Raw genomic sequence first — 11,889 nt, 5'->3', positions numbered from 1 at the left:
GGAAGAGAGCGGGACAGAGAGCTAGAAACATTGATGAGAGAGAAACACCAATCAGCCGCCTCCTGCACACCCCCCACTGGGGATGTGCCCGCAACCAAGGCACACACCCCTGACGGGAATCAAACCCGGGACCCTTCAGTCTGTAGGCCGACGCTCTATCCACTGAGCCAAACCGGTTTCAGCACTAGCCATTCTTTTAACCACCCTGAAGCCCTCTCCCATGCAGTGGGCCAAATGAAACAATAAAGCTTTTTGCAGCAATAAATAAATAAATAAAAGAAATTGCAAAAAAAAAAAGAAGAAATAAATGTTTACAAAACATCAACTCTTCTACTGTAATCTATGAATTAGTAATAATAAAAATATTATTATGTTTAGCTGGTAGTATTGTTATTTGTGTGTGCATGCACAAAAACACATGTGTGTTGTTTTAAAAACCAATAAAAAATTTTTGAGGTAAATATTGACCTACTTTTACAATTTCTAATAACAGTTCTTAGCATAGAGAAATGGTCTTTATTCTTGCAAATGTCTCCACCTTTAACTTTAAGCAAAATATAATATTTAGGCGATCTATACTCTACATGGTCCACTGAAGTGGAAATAATGTATGCATAAGAATTATAACAAACATCATACAGGGTGGGCAAAGTAGGTTTACGATTGTGAGTACGTGAAACATGCTTGTATTATTATTTATTAATCATTGCATTATTACTACAACTGTAAACCTACTTTTTCCACTCCTGTATTTGAAAAACACTGCCTTAGGAATTATAATTCTATCAGAGCAAATGTGGCATCAATTAAATAATAGCAGCTAAACTAAAAAAAGAGAAACCAAAATGACAAAGCGGAGAAGGCACATCTGCAGCCACAGACAAGCAGGGCTCAGGTGCTTTGAGAGCGGAATCAAAGCTGCCTGTCACCCTGGATTGCAGAGTCCTCACAGCTCAACCCTCCCCTGCCCTGGGGACCTGATGAAACAGGAATGCTCTGATTCTCTCGGGCCTGAGACCAAGGCTGCTTGTTGAATAGCAGGGTCATTAATTTCCTAGTGCTGTTGGACAAACTCCCCCAACTCAGTGCCTTAAAACAACACACATTTACAGTCTTATAGTCCTGGAGAAGTCTGGGTGAGCGTGGCTGGTGCCTGTGCTCCAGGTTTCATAAGGCTGTCATCCAAGTTGGAACTGGTTAAGCAAGGGGAGGCTCATCCCACACTCCTTTAGGCTGTTGTTAGCAAAATCCAGTTCCTTGCAGTTGTAGGACTGAGGTCTATGTTTCCTTGCTAACTGTCAACTGGGGTCTGGCTGTCGCTTCTAGTGGCCTTTCTCTGGTGTTCACACACGGACACCTGCATCCCAGAGCCAGCAATAGTGCAGTGAATCCTTCTCACACTCACTGACTTGGAAACTCACTGACTTCATCTTCCACTCTGTCTCCAGCAGGAGAAATTTATTTGCTTTTAAAGGCTCAAGTGATTAGATTGGGTTCACGTGGTTAATCCAGGCCACTTCACACCTCAAGATCCATAACCTTCATTACACCTGTGAAATCCCTTTTGCCATGTAACATAATATGTGCACAGAATCCAGGCATTGGGGCGTGGACATTAATCAGCCTATTACAGGGCCACTTGGGAGTACTGGAATTTAAACTCTGTTGCAGCCAATTTTTGCCTGTTGTGGCCATTTTTTCTTCTTCTTCTTAGCTTTTTGACCTTTCTCTCAGTTGATAAAGCTGCCAAATGAGTTTCCTTGAGCTTTTTCCCCCCCACGGGAGATGATCAATCACAGCGGGAAGTTGTTCACTACAATTCTTTCTCTAGGTCTTTGGCCATCGTCCTGGTGGAGTTGTGCTTTTGATTTATACTGCTGACACTTTCCTGCATTTTAGGAAGTTTTTCCTTTTTCTAAATTACCTCCTTGGTTGGTTTTCTGTAGTTTCCTCACATTCTTCTTATTTTTTAAAATTAAATCTTTATTGTTGAAAGTATTACATATGTCCCCCTTTTATCCCCAATGATCCCTCCTTCTAGCCCTCCCCTGCCCCCTGCCCCAGGCCTTCACCACCCTATGGTCTGTGCCCATGGACTATGCATATATGCATACAAGTTCTTTGGTTGATCTCTTCCCACCCCCCCCCCCTCCTCCGCCTTCCCTCTGAGATTCCACAATCTGTTCTATGCTTCTATGTGTCTGGATCTATTTTGTCCATCAGTTTATTTTGTTCATTAGATTCCACATATGAGTGAGATCATGTGATACTGGTCTTTCTCTCATGGGCTTATTTTGCTTAGCATAATACTCTCCAGATCCCTCCATGCCATCTCAAAGGGTAAGAGACCCTTCTTTTTTACTGCTGCATAGTATTCCATGGTGTAAATGTACCACAGCTCTTTTGTCCACTCATCTACTGCTCCTCACATATTCTTGGTACAGTGCAGGTAGTATTTGAAGATTCCGTTGAAGCTCTTGAACCTCCCTCTGGGCTGGGGCAGGGGACTGAAGGGCTTCTCCAAAGGCACTAACTTATTGAGCTGGATTTCAGCGGGAAGAATTCAGGAGAAATCAAGGGGAACTGACAATATCTTAACATTTCATGGATTTTCAGTGAAGCCAGTTTGTCTCTATTCACTCCAAGCATTCCTTGAAGGAAGACACTCCTCAAATGGCCTTGTCACCTGGCATACGGCTCCCAACGTTGCCTAGGGTTGGTCTCCAGCCCGCCACATCACCTTCAGAAGTATGCCTCTGCGGAGTGCCTCTGAAGTGTGGCAGCAGGTCCTTCTTTCAGCTGAATTTCCCACCTTTTACTTATTTTTTATATCTCACTCTGCCAGTATCTCTGGCAGACTCAGGCCCACATCCTTACTGTTCATTACCCAGGGCTCTGCCTCAAGTGACTTGTCCTCAGTATCTTCACCCACAAGGAAAATGAAAGAACCACTGATGGAGGCAGGTCTGGGGGTTCTGAAGGGTACCCAGGTTTGAGCTGCAGGTGCCCTGCTCCCAGGAATCCAGTTACAGTCAAGTGGAAAACTTTTACCACCTCTGAGCTCCTTGAGGGCAAGCGCTAAGTTGGATTTACCTTTCTCTGCCCCACAGGACCCAAGGAGCCAAAACTTGGCAAAAACTAAATGCTTGTTAATTTAATTGCAGTTTGTGGAGTTGGCTCTGCCAGATCTAAATTAAAAATGTGTGTGCTTCAGGCATCAGAGTCTCCCCAGGAGGTGGGGGGAGATTCTGGTTCTTCACTGTCCCAGGTATTCCAGCAGGGTGCCTGGTGCATGGTTATGTCCAGTGACCATTTGCTAAACAGGGAAAGGATTCTTTTGGAAGGCAGAATTTCCTTTGTTCCTCATATGCAGGATTGTGATAAATTAACCCTTTGCACTCGCTTGCTTTTTTCTCGATTCCTTTATTCTAAGACTAACCGTGTCGAGTCACACTCAACATCTGAGTGCAAAAGGTTACAGCATTTCTCCACTTGGAAAGACTTCATAAAGGTTGGGGAAGAAGACTTGGGGGACAGATTACAACCATTTTAATTTCCTTCTCCCTCTCTCCCAGAGGAAGCTTCTCTTCTTATGGTGACTGAGAACAGATGCATGTATTTCGTCTTTGAAAAACCAAACTCTATATAATGTTCTCTTCTCCCAAAACCATCATGTACTGAGACCTCCTCTTAAGGCTGGAGAGGAATTTCCAGTCAATATTGTTTAGTTGAGGTAAAATCAAGGAGGGTTTAGAGTATTTTAGAAGTAGAGGGACAAGAGACTCAGGAAGGGTGGGATCAGAAGGGTGGTTCTGATATTAGAGGAATCTCCTTAGTGGCTTGTTGAACCAGATTTATGCAAACACTCAAGGTTTACAGAATACATTTAATGTATGTTGTAGGCCTGTAAGGGCACTGAATGGAGAAAGGCTTCAAGTTTGTCTGGATTTGTCCTTTAGAAGGATAAAGGCAAGATATAATATGACTCAACAAAAGTGGGGAAGGGGAGGCACTTGCTATGCATGGTTTGAGGCGATTCAGAAGGGTGAGGTTGAGGGGAGGCAGTTTGCCTGGGAAGCTCCTTGCTCCCTGGACAGATGAGAGCCATGGTTTCCAAAATGTAACCATTTCTTATGCAGAGAAAATGCATAAAACAAAACAAAACAAACAAAAAACCTTTCTTTTTCCCCAGCTTCTTTGCATCTAGGTAAGGTCAAATGCCTAGTGCTGCCCACATGTTGTGGGTGGCATTGACAGCGACTGCTTCCATACCTGGCCCACCCAAAACAGATTCTGCTCAGTTGCCCCCTCTAACTGAGGGTAGAGATATCCCCAAGATGGAAAGAGACAGGATTTCTGAATGTTGAGCCTATAGTGATAACCTAGATGTGCGCACAAAGCAAAAACCACCAGATGAAAAGGCGTGAGGTCTCCATTCATGTCGCTGGACATTTCCCTCCCAATGGTGGGGACGAAGGTGGAATGAAGAGAAATGTTCGTTACTATAGTGAAGGTCTTGCTTCTTCCATTTAAATATATCATTCCTTCTAGGCTAAATAATGATAGTTTTCAAAGGCTTTCCTTTTTGAAGATTGCAAGTCACTTCCATAGCTAGGATGAACATCAAGGCAAAGTCTGACTGGCAGTTTCTCCAGGATGAGTCAGCCCGACTTCATAAGACACTTCCTTGGACAAGATAAGGAATATAGGCTCTTTAGGCTAATCAGAGGCTAATGCGTCTCTCCAAAGGTTGGAGGAAAGTGCTTCCCTTCCTCGCCACTCCCTGAGGAGCATGTCTGGTGGGAGACTGGTGCTGGCAGAGGAGTAATGCCACTTACACCTGGGTTCATAAACCAACCTGTGGCTGTGGCTAGAAAGGAAAACAGAGGGGGCGAGTAGGGTGTTTCTAGGCGACAGTTGTTGGAATTCCTCTTTCCTGCAAGGCCAAACTCTCTAGAAATGGGCCTTCCCATGCACTTCCTCACCCCCTGATGAGAGGAAAGCCTAGAGGTGGCTTTGAATATCTTTTCGTCTCTAGCGGCTAGAGTCTAGCCTATCTACCAAGCTTGCCAAATACAGAGGGTGCAAAATGGTCATTCCTTGGATACGTACTAGGATGCCATGGATGTAATCAGTGTCAATAGGTAATTTCACATGTGCCATGAATTGGATTGGATGGATTATGTGCACATGTGGAAGGGAGTTCAAACCTGTAGTGAAGCTTGGAGCTATGTGGGAGTTCAAAGAAAACTCAAAGGAACTCTGGGGACTGCTCAAAACTGGGAATGCAGCGCCCGCTGGTTTCTGTTTGGGGATGACCTTGTCTCTTTAAATGGGGACCTCTTTTGCTACCAAGGGCCATTTGGATATTATCACATCATTCGCAGGCCATACAAAATTATCAACTTAAATATTAGCCTGCTATATTTGGTCAAACATGTCGTTAACTCACCCCTAATGCCTTGGCAGGCCGCAGGCCGATGTTCCCTACCCCTGCAATGGTTACAGGACTTGGAGAAATATAAGAAAAAGTGTGGCTACCATTTAGGATTTTCTAGAAATGACAAAGCTGGCCTCAAATAAGTGTTGTTACTTAGCTACTAAATCAGATCAAAGGCTGAGAACTTTATCTTGGTTACACGCCATTTGCTCATTTGGAAGGTGAGGTGGCAGAGAAAAGCCACGAGGGTTTGTGTGGACAGTTTCATCTCCTAGAAAGTGGTCTCCTTGCAAATGATGATGTGCCAGGGTGGCTGTGGTCAGGGTGGATATGAGACAGGAAACCACACTTGACCTATGACTTCTGAGTGATCAGGGGAGATAGACCAGACTTGAACTTTTGTCTGAATTGGCTTTTGTGTGAGTTTATAAGCCAAGTCACTACTGATGTTTTATACCTTTTTCTTTCATTTGTCTTCAGGCTATTGGAGCTTTTCAATATTTGTCATTTCTTCTTTTTTTTTCTTTATTGATTAAGGTATTACATATGTCTCCTTTTCCCACCATTGGCCTCTCCCTGGCTACTCCCAGCTCCCAGCACATGCCCTAAACACCACCCCCCTCCCCCAGTGTCTGTGTCCAGTGGTTATGCTTATATGCATGCATACAAGTCCTTTGGTTGATGTCTTACCCCCCACCTCCACCCTCCCCTGCCTTCCCTCTGAAGTTTGACAGTTTGTTTGATGCTTCTCTGTCTCTGGATAGCATTTCTTCTTTTGTTGTTGTGTTTGTTGGGGTAAATCATCATGAAAACTAAAGAGGGGAAAAACCCATCCCAACCATCATAAGAAGACACTTCATAGCCTTCCCCATTTGACCACTGACAAGCTCTTTTTGAATGCAGCTTTATTGATAGTGATGAGGTTATAAACACTACATACATTTTAATTTGTTGTTCCTTATATAGTACCAGAATGTTTTAAGCAAACAAAAAAAATAATTCCCAAAAATTTGCTAAATAAATACATTTTTAAGAGTGTCCAAGGCAAGTATTTTATTTCAAATTCCCAAGGGAAATGTAAATGACCCTTGCCCTTTGAATGTGCTGGAGGGTAATTTTTTTATTATTTAGAACCTTCAGTTGTCATAATTACCATGGAGGAGTGTTTAGGAAACTACGCTATACTCATATGAAAAGAGATACTGAAAAATAATTCCTTTTAATGCTGCGCTGTGCTAGACAACAGTCATAAGTGGCTGGGATAGGCATCGAACTCACTCGGAGAACATTTGTTCAGAGAATATTCTAGAAATTCATTTCTTTAAAATGCAGGAAAAAAATAATGAAGTGATTTCAGTGTTGTTGTTTTTTTAATCTAGCAACTTGGATACATTCTGAAGATATTTGGTCAGGATAACCAGCAAAAAATTGACGTTTTAACACCTATTTCCAGGTAAACCTCTATTTACATGCATGTTTATGAAACACACTTACTATGCTCGCTGCTCTGCCTTCAATCATAGAGTCATTCAGTACATCTCACTTCCGTATTACCTCAGTTACCCCTCCGCACTCATAACATTCCACTACCATCTAATCCTCGCTTAGAATTATATGAATCTGTACCACCACTGGCTTTCTACTCATAACCATTCTTACAACATAGGAAGTAAAACGAAAACTCATTCAAAGCCACTGAAAGCAACTAGGGCATCAGGGATGACACCTGGGCACCAAGAGCCTACCTAAAACTGGACAGACTGCATTAACTCTGGCTTCCTGGAGACTCCCACACCAGGTCTCTGGCCATTCAGAAAAGGAGAACTTGAGTTTCATTATGTCAGCAGCTGGGTAACAGGCTATTTCTCTGATACACTGACCTGATGCTTTTATTTAATCATACAGGGCTCTGGCATTACAAAAATAACAAGTCCTTTTCTTGCAGAAAAATAAAAGGAGGTACCAGGTTAGATCCTAAGACTGGGGAGAGTAATTGAATGTAAGCTTAAAACATAATAAAAATGAAATAATTTTCCAGTTGGGCAACATGGAGAAACTGGCAAGATTTTTAGGAGCAACTGCTTCAGTAGTTAAAGAGTATATTTCACTTACACATGAAAGGTGACGTATAATATTTTGATTCTGTATATTTTCACCTCTTTCAATTGTCAGTGCAGGAGGTTCCAGGATATAAAACTTCCACCAACCCTTATGTTCCATGCTCCTTATGTTCCAATTTGTTCTGTCAGAAATTCCGGCATGCCAGATTCATAGTGGTCTTTAGTTATTGACATAATTGTTGAAGCAAAAGATCGAACTGCAATGTACCCAGGCACCTGGTAAGCCCAGGTATGTGTATTTCTCTGAGTCTTCAGATAAACAATGTAGAAAATACATCAAATAGTCATTTGAAATGATTTTTCCAGCTCTAACATGTCTCCAGTTTCATTTCTAGAAAGCCACTGCAAGTGTTTGCACCACCTAGCTTATCAAGATCCAACAGATGAAAAAGCCTCTATGTTCAGCATCTCTCTTCATTCCTCTGTGATAAATTGTCACAGTGATTGATTCTTATTTCACTTTACGCCTTAGGTCCTCCATGTTACAATACTGCTGGGATTTCAATGGGAGACAGATCTACTAGTGTGCATGAAGGAATTATGCCTATTTGCCACTTATGATCTGCAATCCATAATAAATCCCCTCTTTATTTTCTTTCTAAATTAACAATATACTATAGGCTCCTCAATTGCATGAGAAGCAATAAATTACATTTATACTAAACATAAGCTTTGTAAGTTGTGGCCAAAATAATTGATGAAATAGGAAAAGTTTATTTTACCAACGATGCTGCAAGGATAAAAGATGCTCTATGTTTGTGCATTGGAATTTAAGAGCGCAGCGATTTAACGGGCTCCACACGCTGGTTTCTCACACAGCTTTACCTTCCGGCCTGGGGGGGATAAGAAGTCAAGGGACCTGCTCTACACTTGGGGAAGCTCCTCGTGCTCTGTGTGGGGTGAAGAAACAGCCCCGTGGTTTTTAATTACGAATCATGTCTTGTACTTAACTTAGTGTTTTAGCCTTTACCAGAGTGTTACCAGTAAATACAGAGACTGAACTTTTCATAAGGGGCAATGATATAAAATTGTTCCACAAAGTGTACTATATGAACCACTTTTCACAGTTCGAATAAAATATTTTAAATATAAATATTGTAACTCTAGCAACAACCTATCTACACAAGGTGGGAGAGGATGGGATTAATGAGAACCCAGTTACATTTCCGTACAGCTCAGGTTTTACCATTTAAATAGTGTGTTTTCTTTTTCAAAATCCAATTGCATAGAGCCCATAATTGAAAGGCTACTTCCTCTCCAAAACAAATAAACTATCAAAGAATAAAGTGATAAATTATAAGAAAGGAAAATATGTATCATTTACTACATTCGTTCCCTGGCTCCAAAATTTGGCAAATATGTAAGAAAAAATGATATCAAGAGGATAGACGTTAATTTGCAAAGCTAATCTGGAGCAGATGGGGTTAATAATATATATAAGAATATGCATATGTTATTTTAATATTTCCATGTGAAATGAATGTATTATGTTTTTAATTAAAAAATCAGGAGGACTGCTATAAAATGAGAAACAATGGCATTTACCAACAGGACAACCCACTCGTCCTGTGATGGCCAAATCCAAGAATTCCAGATGTTTCCATTTTCATCAAATGTAAAAGAGTGGGCGAAATCAAATTATTGTTATTGGCTTATATAACCTTCAGGCCATATAAGCTTGAAGTTAATGATCCTTAAGGACATAGTTTTATTTGGTGTTCTTCCTGGAGCATACCTAGTACATTAGGGTCAAGGTTGCTTTGAATCAGCTTGGCATAGGTTTTAGGGTGAGAGTAAGGCTCCCAAGATACTTGCAATTCCTTTAATAGGGAGCATGGCTTAAAGTGCAAATACTTCTAGGCGAAAGGACAAGTGATTCAAATTTACGCCAGAAACTAAATGACTAGCATCAGTTCCTTCTTCGAGAGCAGACTTGTAATGTGGAAATACACTGGGGCTTGAGGCATGAGGAACAAGGGGCTCAGGGATAACCCCAAGGCATCACCTTGACAGCCCCGGGTGGAATCCCCGTACTTTCCAGTCAGACTTTGCTATAAGCTTTAGGACGTTGTCATTGGATGCCTTTAACATCCTTCCCTCAGTCATGGACAGGGAAAGAAACTGCACTGAAATATGGAATTAAACCTTAAGCCTTTATGGAGTTCCATTTTACAATAAAACCTATCAATGACTATTTTTGGCTTTCTAAAGAAAAGAGAGGGGGAAATAACCTTGTACATGAAATCACTTACTCACATAAGTAGTAAGTACTTAAGCAAAGAGGGAACTTCTCAGATGTGGGTGTAACCGCTGTACGTTTGGGAAACTTACCGCGTGGAAGAGTGCCTACAACGACTTATCTGCCACCCAGTGGCCGCTGAAGTAAATTCTATTTTTCTTTGTTGGCAATGGCCCTGAATTTTGCTTTTTTTTAAAAAAAGGAGGTAGATCATGCCATACCAGGAATTAAAACCATCAAGAGGTATGCCTCGATATATTTGAAAATACAGTCGTTGCAGTAAATGTTACATATTTTCCTTTGCGCTAACTCAAAGGTTAACCACGAATCAATAGCTGTTCTTGCCGCGCCTCCGCATCTACCAGGCGTCAGATACTGACAGGCACGGAGGACACGGAGCTGGCGCGGGATTCCCGGGTCACGTGGTTGGGCATGGAGAGGGTGCAGCAGGACACGCCCACGGTGGCCTCGGGCAGCTCGTCGTCCTCCGTCCACTCGTTGAGCTCGGGGTGGAAGCACTGGATGCACTTCTTGTACTTCTTCTGGCCCTCGTTCCAGCCGCCCACCAGGTAGGCGCGGCCCAGCAGCGCCGAGGCGCCCGCGGTGCTCACTCCCACCGGCAGCGGCGCCGCGTGGCTCCACTGGCGGGTGGCGGGGCTGTAGCACTCCACGGCCAGCACGTCCACGCGCTCCCCGCGCGCATCCACTTGGCTGCCCCCCATCACATACACCCTGTCGCCCAGCGTGACCGCGCAGTGCCAGCCGCGGGGCGTGCTCATGCTCGGCAGCTCCTGCCACGAGTCGCCGGCCGGGTCGTAGGCGCACGCGGAGCGCGAATACGCGTTGCCGATGTAGCCGCCGGTCACCAGCACCCGGCCGTCGGCGACCGCGCTGGCGTGGCAGCAGCGCGCCACCTCCAGGGGCGTCTTCGGCTGCCACTGGTTGGTGGAGGGCACGTAGCACTCCATGGAGGCCAGGCTGCCCTCTATGTTGCGGCCGCCCACGGCGTATAGGAGCCCGTTGAACACGCTCAGGCTGAAGTGCGTGCGCTTCTGGGTCATGCTGGCCAGGTGGATCCAGGAGTTGAAGCGGGGATCGTACCTGGGAAGGGCAGAGGGGATGTGACAGCCTTGCAGTGGCAGCCGGGAAGCCCCAGTTACTCCACGAACCACCACGGGGGGGGAACTGTGACACCATCCATGCAAGGAGGCTACTGACTATGCGCAGCGCCTCACCCAGAGGCCAGTATAAAAGTGTGACACTTGGGGAAAGCAAGGCAGGCATTGGTGACCCCCCTCCTCCTATTGATCAATTTACTTCCTTTATTGGGCCCTTTGGAGAAGACCCTACAGAGACAGGTCTGCCAGACCCCTTTCCTCCGTATTCGAATATCTCTCATCCGGTAGGACCTACGGGTGGGATTAGGGGAGGAAACTGGGTATTTGTGACAATCAGAAAAGGGAACACTGCCACATTAAAGTCAACTCCACATATCTTCAGACACCAACATCCCTAGCTCATTCTCATTGCTTAATTAAGATAGGAGTTGACTAATTGGATTTCTCCTTGTCTCACAGTCCCCTCATACATCTGTCCTGGCCATTGCAGCAGTAAACTGAGTTACTCAACCAAGTCTTCGATCATCTGTTTAGAATGAGATCAATGGGACTCGTGTCCAAAAGCATCAACAAAGCCTTAACTTTTGATACTTGTCTATTTTCTACCACATCTTAGTAGGTAATATTATTTTAGTCGAGGGATATATTTTTTTAGGGTTCAGTGTTACAGTAAGTATACCATAAGCATTAAAATCAATATTGCAAAAACAGTGATTTGAATACCAATAGTTGAATTGTCAGTGGAGGGAAATAAGTAGTTATAGTAAATTATGCTTTCCTGAAGTATTATAAACACAGAATTCACTCCATCAGTTTGATGTTCATTCATCTTTTCCCTTTTAACCCCTAAATTGAAACTTAAGTTGTAAATTAAAGGCTAAAAATCCATTAATTGTTTGAATTCATTAAAGTAACACAATAAAATGAAGAATTGTTTTATCATATACTGTACACATTTTCAGCTCTTGCTCA

The 11,889-nt window shown here is 43.3% G+C and overlaps 1 protein-coding gene across 3 annotated transcripts in view; it reads right to left on the bottom strand.

Moving 5' to 3' along the window:
* Nucleotides 1-6,472: 6,472 nt before the first annotated feature.
* The window catches only part of KLHL31 (kelch like family member 31), a 55,740-nt gene continuing 50,323 nt past the window's right edge, over nucleotides 6,473-11,889 (bottom strand). For all 3 annotated transcript variants that reach the window (XM_079781461.1, XM_079781462.1, XM_079781463.1), the window contains exon 3: nucleotides 6,473-10,900. In XM_079781461.1, the coding sequence (XP_079637587.1) occupies nucleotides 10,168-10,900 (733 nt within the window). In that variant the 3' untranslated portion in view covers nucleotides 6,473-10,167. The remainder of the gene's footprint in view (nucleotides 10,901-11,889) is intronic.

The sequence above is a fragment of the Cnephaeus nilssonii genome, assembly GCF_951640355.1.
Source record: "Cnephaeus nilssonii genome assembly, chromosome: 9".
Lineage (NCBI taxonomy): Eukaryota > Metazoa > Chordata > Mammalia > Chiroptera > Vespertilionidae > Cnephaeus > Cnephaeus nilssonii.
Note: the sequence above shows the minus strand (reverse complement) of the source record. Positions and strands in the feature narration are given on the sequence as shown.